The sequence below is a fragment of the Ornithorhynchus anatinus genome, chromosome 1, assembly GCF_004115215.2.
Source record: "Ornithorhynchus anatinus isolate Pmale09 chromosome 1, mOrnAna1.pri.v4, whole genome shotgun sequence".
Classification (NCBI taxonomy): Eukaryota; Metazoa; Chordata; class Mammalia; order Monotremata; family Ornithorhynchidae; genus Ornithorhynchus; species Ornithorhynchus anatinus.
Window position 1 is genome coordinate 44,125,863 of NC_041728.1, and position 19,782 is coordinate 44,145,644.

The following is a 19,782-nucleotide window of genomic DNA, read 5'->3' on the forward strand; positions in this document are numbered from 1 at the left end:
CACTTAGGTAAATACAGTTGTAGACAAGTGATGAAATCTCTGTTGAAAGGCAAATCAGTTATGCAGTGGAGAATAAAAAGCCCATTAGGAAGCCCTATTGGATCTCATTCGTTCATTCATTCAATTCAATCATATTTATTGAGTGCTTACTGTGTGCAAAGCACTGTACCAAGTACTTCTGTGAAATAGTAAAACACTGGATTCCCAAAATTAAATTCCATAATCTCAGGGAACCAGCTTGGCCTTAGTGAAAAGAGCACAGGCCAGGGAGTCAGAGAACTGGCTTCCAATCAAGCCTCTGCCACTGGACTTCTCTGTGACCTTGGGCAAGACACTTAACTTCTCTGAACTTCAGTCTCCTCCTCTGTAAAAGGGGGATTAAATTCTACTCCATCCCACTTAGACTTTGAGCTCCATATGGGACAGGGACTGTGTGCAACCTCATTATCTTGAACCCACCCCAGTATTTAGAACAGCGCTTGACACATAGTAAGCACTTCACAAGTACCATTACTAGGTCTTCCCAACAGCTATGAATATCTCTCTCTCTCTCTCTCTCTCTCTCTCTCTCCCTATGTGTGTGAATTCAATCATTCAATCACATTCATTGAGCACTTACTGTGTGCAGAGCACTGTACTAAACGCTTGGAAAGTACAATTCAGCAACAAATAGAGACAAACCCTACCCAACAACGGGCTCATAGTGTAGAAGGGGGGAGACAGACAACAAATCCAAAGAAAACAGGTATAAGTAGATAGACATCAGTAGCATCAATATAATTAATAGAAGTATAGATATATACACATCATTAATAAAATTAATAGAATAAAAAATATGTACATAGGTGCATAAGTGCTGTGGGGTGGGGAGGGGAGAGCAGAGACATCATGTCCTGGTGCTCCTCCAAGAGGCCTTCCCAGACTGAGCTCCCCTTTTCCCTCTGCTCCCTCTGCTCCCCCCCAATCCCTCCTTCACTTCTCCTCAGCTAAGCCCTCTTTTCCCCCCCTTCCCTCTGCTCCTCCCCATCTCCCTGCCCCTCAGCACTGTACTCATCCGCTCAACTGTATATATTTTCATTACCCTATTTATTTTATTAATGAGATGTACATCATCTTGATTCTATTTATTTGCTATTGTTTGAATGAGATGTTCATCCCCTTGATCCTATTTATTGCTTTTGTTCTAGTCTGTCTGTCTCCCCCGATTAGACTGTAAACCCATCAAAGGGCAGGGACTGTCTCTGTCTGTTGCCGATTTGTACATTCCAAGTGCTTAGTACAGTGCTCTGCACATAGTAAGCGCTCAATAAATACTATTGAATGAATGAATGGTCAGTAGACTTTCCCCCTCTAGACTGTGAGCTCGTTGTGGGCAGAAATGTGTCTGCTTGTTGCTACATTGTACTCTCCCAAGCGATTAGTGCCTTGCTCTGCACACCGTAAACACTCAATCAATATGATTGAATTGGATGATTAATTGGGCTCAGTGGAAGGAGCCCGGGCTTGGGAGCCAGAGGTCATGGGTTCGAATCCCGGCTCTGCCACTTGTCAGCTGTGTGACTGTGGGCAAGTCACTTCACTTCTCTGTGCCTCAGTTCCCTCATCTGTAAAATGGGGATTAACTGTGAGCCTCACGTGGGACAACCTGATGACCCTGCATCTCCCCCAGCGCTTAGAACAGTGCTCTGCACATAGTAAGCGCTTAACAGATACCAATATTATTATTATTATTAGATCTGCCAGGGTTAACGGGTCCAGCATCCATCAGTTCCCAAATCCAGCGCTGCCTCTGCAATAAGGTGCCGTTCTCCCTTCTGACCAGCAGATGGCTCTAGTGGCCCAAGCCTGACTCGCTTAAGGTCTATTTCAGCAAAGCGGCAGTTCCCAATGCGGCCACCAGGGGGCTCTTCCCGATTGTCTAATAGGAGACTGAAGAGGCGAAGAGGGAGCGAGCTCCAAGTGCCGGGTTTCAGGCTCTGCAGCCCCTCATCCTGTGCAAGCAGCGGTGATGTTCCTCCAGGGAGCCGAGCCCTGCATCGGCCCGGACCCCCCAGGTCTACGATCATGCAGAAAGGCTCTTTGCAAACTCTAAGAAGACCCTCTGCTTCCTGGAGAGGGAAGGACGGAGGAGGGGCACCAGATTTCCAGGAGGTCACTTGCTCCAAGGTGTCTTGCCTTTCTTGGACACGAGGTTCAGCAACGTTGGACTTTGGGAGGTAAGGGGCGCCCAGGAGAGAGCACTTGTCGGGGATCCCTGGGTGGGGGGGGGGAGCTGGGGATGGGGTGCCCAGGGACTGGGAGGCTTGGAGATGGGGGTGTGGTGTTGGGGGGCTGTCTGTTGAGGGAAGATGAGGTGGGAAGAGGGCAAGAGCGTGTCTTCAGGGGTACTAATCCAACCACATGTCAACTGTGTGACCTTGGACAACTCATTTCTCTTCTCTATGCTTCAGTTACTTCGTCTGTAAAATGGGGATTGAGACAATGAGCCCCACCTGGGACAGGGACCATGTCCAACCCTATTTGCTTGTATCCACCCCAGAGCTTAGTACAGTGCCAGGCACATAGTAAGTGCTTAACAAATACCACAGTAATTATTATTATTATTATTATTATTGAAAGTTGGGAGGCTCTTGGAGTTACAGAAGGTCACCGGGGTTGGGTAGTAGGAGAGGCAGGTTGGGATCTGGGGCCCGGAAGGGGCAACAGGGCATTTGTAGGACCGGAGTCCTGCTTGGCTCTGCAGAGGGGGTGTCTAGAGGGGCTCGCTGTGGGCAGAGAATGTGTCTGCTTCAGTTGTACTGCACCCTTCCAAGCTCTTTGTACAGTGCTCTGCACACAGTAAGTGCTCAGTAAATATCATTGATTGATTTCAAGCAGAGAAAATGAGTAATAATAATAATGGTATTTGTTTAGCACTATTCTAAGTACTGGGGTAGATACAAGATAATAGGGTTGGACACAATCCCTGTCCCACATAGGGCTCACAGTCTTAATCCCCATTTTGCAGATGAGGAAACAGAGGCACAGAAGTGAAGTGACTTACCCAAGATCACACAGCAGACTAATGGCAGAGCCAGGATTAGAACCAATGACCTTCTGATTTTCAGGCCCAGGCTCTATCCACTAGGCCATGCTGCTTCTCAATAGGGAAAGTGGGACCCTGTAGCAACTTGAAAGGGGACTGAGAAGAACAACTGGAAGACGGGAGGCTAAGTCATTCCACTACTCACAATCTCAGTGGCCTTTAGAGAGAGTAAGGTTCTTTCCAGTCCGAGAACTACCCAGAGGAATTTCTGGGTCAGTAGATTTTCTGTCTTCTTGCAGGGCACTACTATTCTTTTTTTTAATGGTATTTCTTAAGCACTTACTATGTGCCAGGCCCTGTTCTAAGTGCTGGGGTAGATAAAAGCTAATCAGGTTGTAACCCAGTCCATGTCCCACATGAGGGTCCCAGTCTTAATCCCCATTTTACAGATGAGGTACTTGAGACACAGAGAAGTGAAGTGACTTGCCCAAGGCCAGCCAGCAGATCGGTGGCAGTACCGGGGTTAGAATCCAGGTCCTTCTGACTCCCATGTCTGTGCTCTGTCCACTAGGCCATGATGCTTCTCTTCGCTTTATCTTGCATCCACCCCCAGTGCTTAGCACAGTGCTTGGCCTACAGTAAATGTTTAATGAATACCATCATCATGACTAGTTGTGATTTAAGGAAAGAGAAGAAAATGTTGCAGGAGGTGTGATGAGTTCATTTTTCTGTCTGTTAGGAGAGTCTGGTGTCCTGATTTTTTTTTTTAGCTCTTCGTTCCATCTCTCTTCCCTCCTTTCACCGCCGCCCCCGCCCACGCCCCCGTTCCTTTGGCTGGTGTAGAAGAGCAGAATGAGTTTGAAGTAGCCTCCTGCGAGAGTGCAAGATGCAGCGGTCTCTGCTGTGGGCCCCCTTGCTGCTGCTGTTTCTGCTGAGGAGAGGGGACGGAGAGCTGTGTCCGTCCTCACTCTGCGAGTGCTCTGACTGGAACAAGTTCAAAATCACCTGCAAGGACATCCACTTCATCCCCAGGCTCCCCCAAGACACCCAGACATTGTGAGTATGGGGTTTGGAGGTGGGAAATGGCCAGATCAGGGAGAAGTTGGATCGGGAAGGGAAAAGATGAACTAGACAACCATAAATTAAGCAAAAATTTCAAGCAAAAGCAAGCTGAAACAACTAGGACTCCCACACTTATGGCTCTCTAAAAGGGGCTTGGAATCTGGTTATTGATGCTCATAATATTATCCCACACTTCAGCTTCCAAATCCAAGCTTTTTATCCTATGACAGTAGGTTTGAAGAGAAAAATATTAACACTTCAAAGTTTTGTTCGACTGTGTTTTTTAGCTGGTCAAAATATACATCAACTTACATTCCAAGCACTTAGTACAGTGCTCTGCACACAGTAAGCACTCAATAAATATGAATGAATGAATTGAATGAATGAATAATCTCACCGCTGTAAGTGAAACACAGCCCTTGCGTTGTTTGTTGTTCTAGGAATGAAATGAAATGAATGGAAATGAAATTTGCCCTTTTATTTGTAAAAAAGTTACAGGTACGGAATAAGGTTTTTTTGCCTCAGCAAAGATTGTTTTCAAGCTCAAGTTAATAGATATCTTTCACCCTAGTTTTGTATGTGCAAGCAAAATTTTAAATTAATTGAAGGCTACTTTAATTTATCAAGAGATGTGTTCAGATACTTTATTAAAACACTTGATTCAGGTCTTAAGTACAGTCATGTTTGAGCTGAAAAGCAAAAAGACACCTGAATAATAACTGTGGTATTTGTTAAGTGCTTATTATGTGCCGAACACTGTACTATGCGGTAGAGTGATGCAAGATAATCCCACACCAGGTTAACTGTCTAAGTAGGAGGGAGAACAGGTATTGAATCAGCATTTTGCAGATGTGGGCACTGAGGCATATAGAGAAGTGAAGTGATTTGCCCAAGGTCAAACAGCAGGTAAGTGGCAAAGCCCAGGATTAGAAGATAAAAATATGAGGATTATCACTGATGAAATAAAACCAATCCCCATTTCATTGTTCTTTCAAACTGAATGAATGCATCTACTTAAAGCTGTGTTCAAATATTCCTTTGAGAGAGGGTTTCACTGCTCTGACTATAAATTCGGACGTAGGTAATTATCAATAAAGTCTTCTGCTGGCTCGCCATAATGATAACTTGGGGAAAAAATATGCTGGAAATCTTTCTGTGTTGGACATAGCTGAGATAGTCTTTCCTGTAGATTTTTTTTTCTTACCCATAAGTTTTTGGGTTTTTTTCTTAAAGTCTTCAGGATTTTCAGTAATAGAACCTGTTTCACAATCCGATCTCATATAATGGTGGGGAGCTTAATGGCTGTGCACTGTTTATTTGAAATTGAAATTTTACTCACCTGCTAACTGTTTTTGCAAACCTAGACTATTTTTTATGGTACTTGGAAAGCACTTTCTATGTGTCAAACCCTGTTCTAAGCACTGAGGTAGATACAAGTTAATTAGGTTGGCCACAGTCCCTGTCCTGCATGAAGCTTACAGTCTCGACTATAGTAAGCATCAGGGGATAGAGACTTAATGAAGGCCTCCCTAATGCCATTGATGATTCCAAACCTTGTCAGAACATTATTCCATGGAGGAACCCCAAATCTCATGAATACGGATCCATTCCTAACCTTCTAGCTTCATTTCAGTGGACCAATCAATAGTGTTCATTGTGTGCAGCGCCCTGAACTAACCACTGGGGAAACTACAGAATAATAATGATGGTATTTGTTAAGGGCTTACTATGTGCCAAGCACTGTTCTAGGCACTGGGGTAGATACAAGGTAATCAGGTTGTCCCATGTGGGGCTCACCGGCTTCATCCCCATTTTACAGATGAGATAACTGAGGCACAGAGAAGTTAAGTGACTTGCCCAGAGCCACACAGCTGACAATTGGCAATTTCCACTAAGCTACGTAGCTTTTCTAACCACTGACCTCACAGAGTTTCAATCTACCAGGAGATATGGAAACAAAAATAAATTACAGATAGGATAAATAAATATGTTCATACCCCAGTGCTTGATGGGGAGAGAGGGAGATGAGAAATTAATTGGGAAAGTCCTAGTGTTTCCAGTCTAGTCTGGAATGGATGTAGCCAATCTGTTCACCCTTAGATGCTCCCATCAGGAACAGGTTGGAGAATTTACAGGCTTGGAGCAGTCCTAGCCTAATCTGGAGGCTAAGAAGTAGAGGAATGAGTGGTGAGACTTTAGTTTTGGCTTTGTAGACGGGGCTGGAAAAATCCAGTAAAAGCAATTTTTTTTTCCAATCCTTCAGGCTGAAGTTTGGTTTTTTTTAACCTAAATTACACAGATAATATCTAGAAAGGTAACAAAAAAAAATGTTGAAATTGTCATGGAAAAGGAACAGTTTCTGTATTATGGTACACTGAAAAAAAGGATTTCTTCAGGTTACAAAGGTGAAGAGGGGTGGAGCCTCTGTGACATAAAAGCAACATGGCCTAGGGAAACAAGCATAAGCCTGGGAGCCAGAGAACCTGGTTTGAATCCTGAATCTAACATTTGTCTCCTGTTTGACTTGGGGCAAGTCATTTAACTTCTCTGTGCCTCAGTTTTCTCATCTGTAAAATGGAGATTCAATACTTGTTTATCCTATGACATAGACTGTAAGCCTTTTGTGGGACAGGGACTGTGTCCCACCTGATTAACTTATATCTATCCCAGCACTTAGAACAGTCCTTGACACATAATAAACGCTTAAAGAATGCCATTATTTTTATGATCTACAAAATCATGGAGGGTGAAGACAGAATTCCTACTAAAAAAACCCCCCATACTACCAGGAACAGGTTCAAGGCACACAAAAGGACACATGTCTTTATACCTTATACTTACACTTTATTCTCCCACCTCTAGACCGTAAACTCATTATGGGCAGGGAATATATCTGTTATATTGTTGTACTTTCCCAAGTGCTTAGTACAGTGCTCTGCACACAGTAAGCGCTCAATAAATATGATTGATTATACAGGGACTAGTCAAGCATATATCAACTATCACACAAACAAGTAAATCAACCAGTAAATCAATGGATTCAAGAAAGTGATGGATAAGTTGTGAATGATTAGTCCATACTGTGTTTTTAGTTGGGGAAGGTCGAAACTATTGAGAGTACTAGACAGTTTTGCCCTGAATGAGGGTGGATGTCAAGTAAGGCAACTATCATATGCTGCTCCTTTAAGAGACTCTTGGGGTCCCCCTCTGAGACCTAAGGTGTCATTGTAGTTGAAATACACGTGGTCTCTCCTTGGCAGTAAGTCAGGGTTCGCTGAGAAGCACTGTGGCCTAGTGGATAGGGCATGGATGGGCCTGGGAGACAGAATGACCTGCTTTCTAATCCCAGCTCCTCCACTTGTCTGCTGTGTGACCTTAGATAAGCCACTTCTCTGAGCCTCAGTTACCTCATCTGTAAAATGGGGATTAAAACTGTAAGCCCCATGTGGGACAAGGACTGTGTTCAACCTGATTAGCTTGTATCTACCCCAGTACTTAGCACAGCCCCTGGTACATAGTAAGTGCTTAACAAATATCACTAAAAAAAATTAAAAAAGGAAAGCTCCTCCTTCTTCTGATGGATGTTCCCTAAGGCCATAACTGCTCACACACAATTGCCACAGCGAGGGTGAGCCACACCAAGCATCATTTCTTTCCCTCTTCTAGGAGTGTTCTTTTGTGTCTTGGGGCTTCTAAAGGGTTAATTGAAGCATTTCCCCACTCAAGCACCTGCTTCTTAGGCCCTTGTCACTTAGCCAAGCTCCTGATGCTAAAAGATCCTTATGGAAGTCAACTAGTAGGCTGGTCTCCACAAGCTAGAACAGGGACTTTCAGAGTTTAAAAAGCATTATGGTGCTCCATCCCTCATGCCATCATCATAATAACTGTGGTATTTGTTAAGCTTGTACTATGTGCCAAGCACCATACTAGTCACTGGTGTAGATACAAGATCATCAGGTGCTACTTGAGGCTCAAATCTAGGAGGGGAAACAGGTATGGATCCCCATTTTGCAGAAGAGGGAATTGAATTACAGAGAAGTGAAGTGACTTTCATACAATCTCATTTTTTGAGTATGTATTTATTATTTGACTTGCCCAAGGTCATACAGCAGACAAGTGGTGGAGAACCCAGATCCCCTGACTCCCAGTCCTCTGCTCTCTCCACTTGGCCACACTGCTAATCTCATGCAGGTCATACCCCAGATTCCTGCCATGCATCCATCCAGACAAGATACTTCTTCCTTGAAATCCCACATGGTCTCCCTGGTGTGTGAACGTTTATTTGTGAAGGGCTACAGTCCAAATGGGTCTATTCAGCAATCAATCAAGCCATGCTATTTGAGCACTTACCATATGCAGAACACTGTGCCAAGCACTTGGGAGAGGACACTACAAAACAGTAGAAATAAATGATTCCTGTTCACAGGGACCTTACAGACTAGAGGGAAAGACTGGTATTAAAATACATTACAGATGAACATGTTCACAAATGCTGTGTTACTGAGAGAGGGATGAATATCGAAATGCTTATTATTAGAAGTAGTATAAGTAATAATAATGATAATGGTATTTAAGTGTTTTCTATGTGTCAAGCACCATATTAAGTGCTGGGGTAGATACAAGGCAAGGTCATAATCAAGTGACAGTCTAAGTAGAAGCTCATTGTGAGCAGGGAATGTGTGTGTTTAATGTTGTATCATACTCTCCCAAACTCTTAGTGCAGTGCTCTGCACACAGTAAGTGTTCAATAAATACAATTGAATGAATGGATGAGAACAGGTACTGAATTTTTATTTTGCAGATGAGGTAACTGAGGCACAGAGAAGTTATGTGATTTGACCCAAATCACACCACAGACAAGTGGCGGAACCAGGATTAGTACCCAGGCCTTCTGACTCCCGGGCCTGTGCTGTTTCCAGTAGGCCATGCTGCTCAAAGGGAACAGGCCTGAATGCATAGGTGATGCAGAAAGGAAGTCTTAGCCAGCACGGATTGCTTGGAAGAGATGTGATTTTCATAGGGCTTTGAAAATAGGGAGAGTGGTGGCCTGTCAGCTAGGAAGGGATGGAAATTCCAGGCCAGAGACAAGATGAGCCAGAGGTTGGTGGTGAGAAAGATGAGATAGAGGTAAAGAGAGCAGGTTGGTGTTAGAGGAGTGAAGTGTGTCGGTTGGGTTGTAGTAGGGGATCAGCCAAGTTAAGGTAGGAGCGGGAGAACTGATCAGAGTGCTTTAAAGCCAAAGGTAAGGAGTTTCTGTTTGATGCGGAGATGGCTGCTTATTATGAGGCTTAGGCAGCTTTGATTGGGAGGGCTTAGCACTGGTCAATTTTTAAAAATGAGTAGCTTCTTTTACTCTAGCATCTTCCATCCCCTGGGGCATGTGTGCTGTGGGATGGAAAGCCACTGGCTAAGAGGGCTTCCCAAACTGTAACCCAGAGCAGTGTCTGCACAGTGTCAGAAGTTGGCTGAAAGGTTTGGCCCCATCTCCAGTCTCCCCAGATCTCAATATCAAACCCTGGCTCAGCTTCTGAAGAAGCCAAACAAAGCTGTCATTTCTCAACTATTCCCAGTGCCTGGAATCTAAAGGAGCAGAGCCAGCTGCTAAAGAAGGCTGGGCACAAAGGAATCAGAGACCTGGGTGATCCAGGTCTCTGGGACATTAGACAGAGGTGAAACTAAAGCATGAGAAATGTCCTCTGTTACTCAGAAAGTTGGCTATTTACTGTGCAAATCATAGTAAAATAGACCCTGAGGTTAACTTGATACACTGACTTTCAGCAGTCTCTGAAGATTTTTTTTTTCCCTGTGTTTTGAAGAGTAGGAATGCTGAAAACCATTAGTGATTTCAAGAAGCCAAATACTGGGCTATGTTTTACTATTTAAATTGAAGTGGTATGTTATTTGCCTAGGCAACATAATATACTGGACAATGAAATAATAGACCTGATTTCTAGCCTCAGGACCAGCACTGACTCATCGCATCGCCTTGGGCAAGTTGTTTTTATCTCTGCACCTCCGCTTCTGGATCTGAAAAATAGGGAGGTTAAAATCTACTCCCAACAACTTAATACGGATGAGGTGAAGACAAATGAAGCTTCACAGGACCTTAATATTGGCCTTTGGAGGAAGAAACTGAGCCACACAAAAGCTGTGGAGATGCTTCTGAGCATTGTCACTCAGCTTTATTCAGTTGGGGAAGAACACTCCCCCCTCTAGAACCTTGAACAGACTTGTTCCAAAGAATCTCTTCAGTGAACCTGCCCTTGGCCTTCCTAGTTCTAACTGGGGTCTGCCTTGCTAGGCAATATCAAGTGCAGCTTTCCCTGGCGAGAGCAAATCCCATAAAATATAGGAGTTCAGGTATTTGTGGCTCTAGGTCGATCATCATCAATGGTATTGATTGAGGATTTACTATGTGCAGAACACCATATTTAGCTCTTGGGACAGTTCAAGCAGAGAAGCAGCATAACCTAGTTGAAAGAGCATGGGACTGGGTGTCAGAAAGATCTGGATTCTAATCCTGACTCTGCCATGTGCCTGCTGTGTGACCTTGGACAAGTCACTTCATTTCTCTGTGCCTCAGTTCCCTCATCTGTAAAATGGGAATTAAGATTGAGTCTCATGTGGGACAGGGACTATGTCCAAACTAATTTACTTGTATCCAACCCAGTGCTTAAAATAGTGCCTCGTGCATATAGGTGCTTAACAAATGCCACTATTATTATTTTATTATTAGTATTATTACAGTATAATAGAGTTGGTCATCACCATCCCTGCCCACAACATGAATGCAATCTAGTGGGGCAGGAAGACATTAACCTACATAAATAATGACGGGAGTCTTGCTCTTTTTTTTCCCCACTGTATTTGTAAAGTGCTTATTATGTGCCAGGCACTGTACTAAGTGTTGAGGTAAAACCAAGCAAATCAGGTTGAACACAGTCCATGTTCCACTTGGGGCTCATATATTAACAACTATTATAAAGATTAAGAACTGAGGCCCAGAGAAATGAACTAATAGTAATAACTGTGGTGTTCGTTAAGCGCTTACTAGGTGCTAGACATTGTACTAAATACTGGGGAAGATGCAAGCAAATTGTGTTGGACACAGTCCCTATACCACATGGGGCTCACAGTCTTAAACCCCATTTTACAGATGAGGTAACTGAGGCACAGAGAATTCAATTTAATCGCATTTACTGAGTGCTTACTGTGTTCAGAGCACAGTAAGCACAATACTAAGCACTTGAGAGTGTACAACATAAAAGTAAACAGACACATTCCCTGCCCACAATCTAGAGGGAGTGAAGTAATTTGCCCAAGGTCACACAGTGGACAAGTGGTGGAGCCAGAATTAGAACCCAGGTCCTTCTGATTCTCCAGGCCATTCTCTATCCACTAGGCCATGCTGCTTCCCTGCTTCTCAGTGCAGCAAGCCTTCAGGTGGGGCTCAGTGATTCTCCAGTTGTAGCTGGACACAGTCATTCTCTGCTACAGTCAGAGAATTAGGATTCTAGCTGCAGCATTTTTTCCCCTTTTCCCCAGTACTTCAGTGGCATGTTTCTTTAAGCCTATTGGGATTTTTTCCTAATCTTTTCTATGTTGTTTTATTTTAGAATTAGTGAACTTTGGTTTTCTGTTGGGGAGAGACTTGAAATAGCAAAAGTATTTTCAGGTTAAGGCATCACGTCTGTAAAATGTAGACCAGAATTATGTAGCCTTTTAAGATAATCTACAAGATCATGGTCAGGGAAGATGTCTGCTCACTCTGATGTACTGTACTGTCCAAAACTCTTATTCAATGCTCTACACCTAGTAGGTGCTCAATAGATCATATTTATTGAGTGCTTATCATGTGCAGAGCACAGTACTACATATTTGGGAGAGTATAATACAACAGAGTTGGCAGACACGTTCACTGCCCACAGTGACCTTACAGTCTAGAGGGGGTGACAGAAATTAATAAAAATCAATAAATTATGTATAGAGACGTAAGCGCTGTGGGGCTTCATTGATTGATAGTGAATTCTTCTGGTGCACTTAAAGCATGAATCTGAAAAATCCTCAAGGATTTTACAGTCAATTGTGTTGTTCTCCAGTTGATACCCTTGTTTCAGCTAATGGGCCTCCTTAGAGAAGTGAAGTGCAAAGCCACTGTGAATTTTCACCCATGCCCCTCTTTGTGGAGTGAGTCACCTTTGCATTCCATTGCACATAAGGAGGAACACTGAAGTGTGGGGAGGAGCCCCTCTCTTCAACAAAGTCCCCTTTCTTCAAACAAAGTCACTTGACCGACTTGCAGAGAGACTTGAGAGTGTGGACTTACATCAAGAAGTTTGTTTAATTTTCCTGCAGAAATTCCAATCAAGGCATTGGATAGCATGGGTTTGCTGTTAAAGAGGAGGCATGGAAGAAGTAGATTACACTGAAATGAAAGGGCCAACTTTTGAAAGCAATTCATGATGACATTTTAGAGGTTCTTGCTGCTTATTTTTAACACCCCCATCACTTCCTAAATATCCTGGATCTCTCACAGTTTTGGGAGAAGAAACAAAACAAAAGATGTCTGGATCTATCTCTCTAGGAAGAAGTTTATCCTTTGTTTCACTGAAGGTTGTTTTTCTGATTGATCAGCTTGACCTCCACAAGTGTGCATATGAGGATGACTTACTATTATCAGTTGAATCATCTTAAGTAGAAAGATAAAAAAATGAGGAAAAAACCTGTTAGGGATTGAATGAAACCCAATGTAATCACTTAGATTCTCTACCTGAATGAGCAATACCTCCTGAAACTGGAGCCAACATCTTCAGCTGCCAGTGTATTTATTATGCCAGGTTGTATGATGGGCAGTAGTTTTCACTCTTTTTACAATGTCTAATATTTGAGAGGATCCCAAATAACCAAAATTGCAGAATATGAGCTGCCTTTCTTGCTCCTGAATTGTCATTTTTTGATATTGCTGTGTGAATTGGGCCAAGGTGCCCAGGCTCTGGCTTGGACTTCTTTGTTCAGCTTTTGTGACTATAGCAACAGAAACATGGGATTTAAAAATTGACTTGTTCTAATGTAATGATTTTGGTGGTGCGGGAAGATGGGCTGGGAAAAAGGGCAGGAGTCCTAGTTTTTTCCTTGGCAATGCTATTTTCTGAGAAACATCTTTTTTTTTCAACATTTTCTCAGGATCAGTTGTCTTAGCTGCTGTATGAACAATTCCACTTCCTAAAGGGCTTGGGAACCCTAGAATGAAAGGCCAAAGGGACAATACACAGCTTGTCTTGGGAATCAGAGGACCTGGATTCTAATCAGCATGGCGCAGTGGAAAGAGCACGGGCTTTGGAGTCAGGGCTCATGAGTTCGAATCCCAGCTCTGCCACTTGTCGGCTGTGTGACTGTGGGCAAGTCACTTAACTTCTCTGTGCCTCAGTTCCCTCATCTGTAAAATGGGGATTAAGACTGTGAGCCCCACGTGGGACAACCTGATTCCCCTATGTCTACCCCAGCGCTTAGAACAGTGCTCGGCACATAGTAAGCGCTTAACAAATACCAACATTATTATTAATCCCAAATCCGCTACTTGCTTACTGTGTAATCTTGGGCAAGTCACTTATTTTCTGTGTGCCTCAGCTTTCTCAATTGAAAAATGGGGATTAAAAATCTGTTCTCCCTCCTGTGACTTAGACTGTCAGCCACATGTGGGACAGGGACTGTGTCCAACCTATCTTGAACTTACCCCAGTGCTTAGATAGTGCTTGATACGTAGCAAGTACTTTAACAAAATGCCTTTAAAAAAAGGTACAGCATGCAATCACTTTAGCAAAAACCATTTTACTTGAGGAAAATTATGCTCCACCCCCTCTTCCCAATCTATTCTTTTTCTACTAACTTTAATGTATTGTACTTTCCCAAGCACTTAATACAGTGGTCTGCACACCATATACAATCAATAAAAAACCCTGATTGATTTTACTTTTCTGTGGCACCTCCATCTAATCTGCCAGACTACTTGCAATGATCAAAGAGAGAATCCATGGACAAGAGCATTTATCTTCAGTACTCTGTAGTATCTTTTTTCTGTCAGAACTCCAACAAAATGAGTTTCCAATGGTTTTTTTCCTTGAATTTCTAGATTTTTTTGAATATTTGTAAAACATTTTCTTCTGAGTTATTAAAATCTGCTCCCCTTCTCTCTTCCATGATTTGGATCCAGATTTTCCTGCCCTGTGTTTCCAAATCAGATGTTTCTTCTCTTATAATTCTTTCTCAGAATTATAATTTTAGGATATTCACATACAAAAGGAATAGAAAAGAAATAGCAGTCATGCCCTGCACTGAAGATCTCCCTAGTTTACATTACTTTGTTTCAATGTCTAAAATATTTTTTTCCCCAGAAAAAGTCAAAAAATTAATCTCCAACTTTGATCAGCCTTAAAAATATTGTTAACTGAAAAAGAATATTGGGTGTACTCTCCTCTTTGTCATATCTAGCCTTATGACTTTGGTAAAACCACTGACACTGAATTATCCAGTAATCATTTGGGGATTTTGCTCTGCCAATACAGGAAGCTCTGTCAGCCAGCAGAGGGAGCGTGAAAAGAACTGCAGGGGGAGCATTTCTAGTCTGTCCACTCTGGTCAGTTTGATCGCCAGGGCTATCAGAGAAAAGTCAGAAATGAATTGAATCCTCATTATGCTGCTTCATTGCAGGGCCTAATGTGCGACAAGGAGTCTATTGGCAGAGCCTGAGTCCTCTCATGGAGCCTGTGGACCCTGAATCACTCAATTGTCTGTGTCTTTCCTATTAACCCTAGCTCTTCTCCCAGTGCACCCCAGCTCACACTCATTGTTCCTCTCAAGCCAAAATACTAGGTTTGCCTTGTTCTCCTCTCCCCAGCAGCCAGACCTAATGTTCACTCTCTTCTGCCTGCCTAGAACTCCCTTTCTCTTTATCTCCATCAGGCTATAATAATGTTGTTATATGTTATGCTCTTACTATGTGGAGAGCACTGTTCTAAGCGCTGGGGTAGACACAGGGGAATCAGGTTGTCCCGCGAGGGGCTCACAGTCTTAATCCCCATTTTACAGATGAGATAACTGAGGCACAGAGAAGTTAAGTGACTTGCCCACAGTCACACAGCTGACAAATGGCAGAGCCGGGATTCGAGCCCATGACTTCTGAGCCGGGATTCGAGCCCATGACCTCTGACTCCAAAGCCTGTGATCTTTCCACTGAGCCATGCTGCTTCTCCAGCTCTCCCCACATCTTTAAAGTCCTTCTGACTGTGTTTATTTGGGCAAGAAACATGTCTCCTAACTCTGTTGCATTGTAATCATTGGTGTCTAATGAATAGTATTTATTGAACACTTACTGTTTGTAGAGCACGGTAGTAAGCACGTCATGATGTATGATTCAACAGAATTGCTAGACAACTCCCCTGCTCACGACAAGTTTACAGATTAGAGGGGGAGAAAGACATTGATATAAATTTATAATATATAATTTATAGATATGCACATAAGTGCTATGGGATGAATACCAAATATCCAAAGGTCACAGATTCAAGAGTATAGATGACAGAGAAGGAAGAGGGAATCATGGAAGAGTGCTTAATCGGGGAAGGCCTCTTGGAAGAGCTGTGACCTCCTTGATAAGGCTTTAAAGGTAGGGAGAGTGATGGTCAGGTGCATATTGGAACAGGGGAGTTCCAGGCTAGAAGCAGGAGGTGGGAAAGTTGTTGGCAGTGAGAAAGGCAAGACTGGGACACAGTGAGGAAGATGGCACTAAGAAGAGCAAAGTGTGTGGACTACTCCTGCTGCAGGAGTAGTAGTTTTATTGTCCTCTCCCAAGCACTGAAGGTTCTGCACAAGGTAAGCACTCAATTCCGAGTGATTCTGAAATCACATCTTCTCAAGGACATCTTCCCCCAGTGAATCTCTCCTCTCCCCTACTCTATTTCACCATCATGTGCCACTTCACCACTTCCACTCTATCTAAGACCTTGTGAACTGACATGCCTGGTATTGTAGCCCTTAGCCAAATATCTTTATAGTCATTAATAATAATGCTTTTAAGCACTTATCCTTGCCTCAGGATTACACCTGGAGAGTTTCCAGTACTCTACCAGTCTCAGCTACGAGAGGGAGAGTCAAGCAGGGGCATACCCATTCCATTCCTAGCTTGGGCAGTGGCTAGTGAGAAGAAGGCAAACTGCTACAGGTCAAAACTCACCAGTGCTGGGCAGCAGCAGCAGCATGGGAGAAAGTCGAGAGTGGAGACTCAGGTTTACTGCTTGGAAGAAGGCAATGGTAAACCACTTCCATATTTTTACCAAGAAAACTCTATGGATAAACTACCAGAATGCTTGCAGATGGAGGTGGAGCATTCTGGGAGAGATGTGTTCTTGGTGTCACTATGGGTTAGAGACGACTCAACAGCATAAGACAAGACAGCAGTTTCAATTCTTACTATTTTTGCCATGGATGCTTATCACTATGCTGAAAATAATGTCAACATAATAACTGGTCCCCCCCAGTTCTCCTATCCCCCCAATCCCCCCCCCCCACTCACACTTCCCCATCCCTCTATCCCCAAATCAAGTAGGGATAATTAAGCTACTTCCAAATAGGGTAACTCTATTCATATGATGCAAAACAGTTTCCTACATCTAATCTCCAAGAGGCACATTGGGTGATGGCAAAAGTGAAGAATTTCTCCCTAGCTCCTCATGCAGTTATCACTCAAGTTCTACAATATTTTACAGCACTAACAGAGAAAGTGAATATTTTTGTTGAATTTTTTTTTTAAAGAACCAGTTACCCTTTTTTCCTATCACCTCATGGTTTTTCTCACCCCATAGAATACTTCTGCACCTCCAAATTCCCATTACAGAGTTAATGGACAGTGACTCTGATACAGAGAATCCTGGGAGATATTGTTTTAGTTTCTGAGTGGGACTGTGAAATGTGGCTTAGAGCTGGTAATTCCCCATCCCTGAACAGTCATTTAATTTTGAAACCACCTCAAATATTTCAGAGTCAATTTTAGAAGCAAACAGTAGCTTCAGCTCTGTTATTGCTACTGAATGAACAAGGAGAGTTCTAGTGGTCAGTGTAAACTTTAGTAAAATACAAAGCCAGGTCTACTATTTGCAAATGATTCAGGAGAGACCTTGCCTCTTCTGAATTATTTGAATTCAGGTACATGTTCAACTTTGTATTTTGGGCTGTTTAGAACAGGTTTGAGAGCTATTAAACAAGAATAATTGAGCACAAAGAAAGATACAGAACAGATGAAACAACTACTGTGCTTTTTATATGATGATTTCAGGAGAGATAGCATGATCTAGTGGGAAAATGCAAAGGTCTGGAAATTGAAAGATCCAGTTCAAGTCCCAGCTCTGCCACTGACCTACCATGTGACTTTGGCCAAGCCACTTATCCTCTCTGTGACCCCATTTCTATCCTGCAGCTCCTGTGACCCTGGGATATACCAGAGGCATGCTTCAGACATCAGAATACTTTAAGGCAGAGGAACTTCTGTCATCCCTTCCTATTGAGTATGATGTCTGTAGGTCACACTGCATGTGCATACAGAGTTTAGTATGATGTCATACTGACATCGTTCAAACCTCTGAACAGATATTTCTCTGACTGGTAATCTTCACCTGCCTTCCCTGGCTCCAGAGCCACTGGGTCCCCTCTGGGTCATTGTCCCACAGGCTATCACGTGGACATTTTTGACTGCCACCATTCCCCTGCTATCCATCTTGGAGGTAGACACTTACTTTGAATATACTTTCCCCAGGTCCCAAAACAGTGCTCTAACAAAGCTTTAAAACATTCAATGACCTTGCCCCCACTGACCTCACCTCGTTGCTCTCCTACTACAAACCAGCCTACACTCTAATGCCAACCTACTTATTCCTTAACTCCCATTCTCTCCTAGACCCCCTCCAATCTGGCTTCCGTCCCCTCCACTCTACCGAGACTGCTCTCTCTAAGGTCACCCATGACCTCCTTCTTGCCAAATCCAATGGCTCCTACTCCATTCTGATCCTCCTTGACCTCTCTGCTGCCTTTGACACTGTCGACCATCCCCTCCTCCTCCATACCTTATCTCACCTTGGCTTCACGGACTCTGTCCTCTCCTGGTTCTCCTCTTACCTCTCTGGCCGATCATTCTCGGTCTCCTTCGCTGGAGCCTCCTCCCCCTCCCATCCTTTAACTGTTGGAGTTCCTCAAGGGTCAGTTCTTGGCCTTCTTCTGTTCTCCATTTACACTCACTCCCTCGGTGAACTCATTCGCTCTCACGGCTTTGACTACCATCTCTACGCAGATGACACGCAGATCTACATCTCCGCCCCGTCCTCTCCCCCTCCCTTCAGGCTCGCATCTCCTCCTGCCTCCGGGACGTCTCCACCTGGATGTCGGCCCGCCACCTAAAACTCAACATGAGCAAGACTGAGCTCCTCATCTTCCCTCCCAAACCCGGTCCTCTCCCAGACTTCTCTATCACCGTGGATGGCACGACCATCCTTCCCGTCTCTCAGGCCCGCAATCTCGGTGTCATCCTTGACTCGTCCCTCTCGTTCACCCCACACATCCTATCCGTTACCAAGACCTGCCGGTTTCACCTCTACAATATCGCCAAGATCCGCCCTTTCCTCTCCACCCAAACAGCTACCTTACTATTAAGGGCTCTCGTTATATCCCGGCTAGACTACTGTGTCAGCCTTCTCTCTGACCTCCCTTCCTCCTCTCTCGCCCCGCTCCGGTCTATTCTTCACTCCGCTGCCCGGCTCATCTTCCTGCAGAAACGATCTGGGCATGTCACTCCCCTTCTTAAACAACTCCAGTGGTTGCCTATCGACCTCCGCTCCAAACAAAAACTCCTCACTCTAGGCTTCAAGGCTCTCCATCACCTTGCCCCTTCCTACCTCTCCTCCCTTCTCTCTTTCTACGGCCCCCCCCGCACGCTCCGCTCCTCTGCCACCCACCTCCTCACCGTCCCTCGGTCTCGCCTATCCCGCCGTCGACCCCTGGGTCACGTCCTCCTGCGGTCCTGGAACGCCCTCCCTCCTCACCTCCACCAAACTGATTCTCTTTCCCTCTTCAAAACCCTACTTAAAAATCACCTCCTCCAAGAGGCGTTCCCAGACTGAGCTCCTCTTCCCCCTCTACTCCCTCTGCCATCCCCCCTTTACCTCTCCGCAGCTAAAGCCTCATTTTCCCCTTTTCCCTCTCCTCCTCCACCTCTCCCTTCCCATCCCCTCAGCACTGTACTCGTCCGCTCAACTGTATATATTTTCGTTACCCTATTTATTTTGTTAATGAATTGTACATCGCCTTGATTCTATTTAGTTGCCATTGTTTTTACGAGATGTTCTTCCCCTTGACGCTGTTTATTGCCATTGTTCTTGTCTGTCCGTCTCCCCCGATTAGACTGTAAGCCCGTCAAACGGCAGGGACTGTCTCTATCTGTTGCCGACTTGTTCATCCCAAGCGCTTAGTACAGTGCTCTGCACATAGTAAGCGCTCAATAAATACTATTGAATGAATGAATACCTTGATCTCGCCTGTCTCACCACTAGCTTCTCACCCACATCCTGCCTCTGGACTGGAACACCCTCCCTTTTCATATTCAACAGACAATTACTCTACCCACTTTCAAGGCCTTATCGAAGGCACATCTCCCC

The 19,782-nt window shown here is 44.1% G+C and overlaps 1 protein-coding gene across 1 annotated transcript in view; it reads left to right on the top strand.

Moving 5' to 3' along the window:
- Positions 1–2,006: 2,006 nt before the first annotated feature.
- The window catches only part of TSHR (thyroid stimulating hormone receptor), a 94,173-nt gene continuing 76,397 nt past the window's right edge, over positions 2,007–19,782 (top strand). The window contains exons 1-2 of the mRNA XM_029057588.2: positions 2,007–2,216; positions 3,796–4,081. Coding sequence (XP_028913421.1) covers positions 3,912–4,081 — 170 coding nt within the window. The 5' untranslated portion in view covers positions 2,007–2,216; positions 3,796–3,911. The remainder of the gene's footprint in view (positions 2,217–3,795; positions 4,082–19,782) is intronic.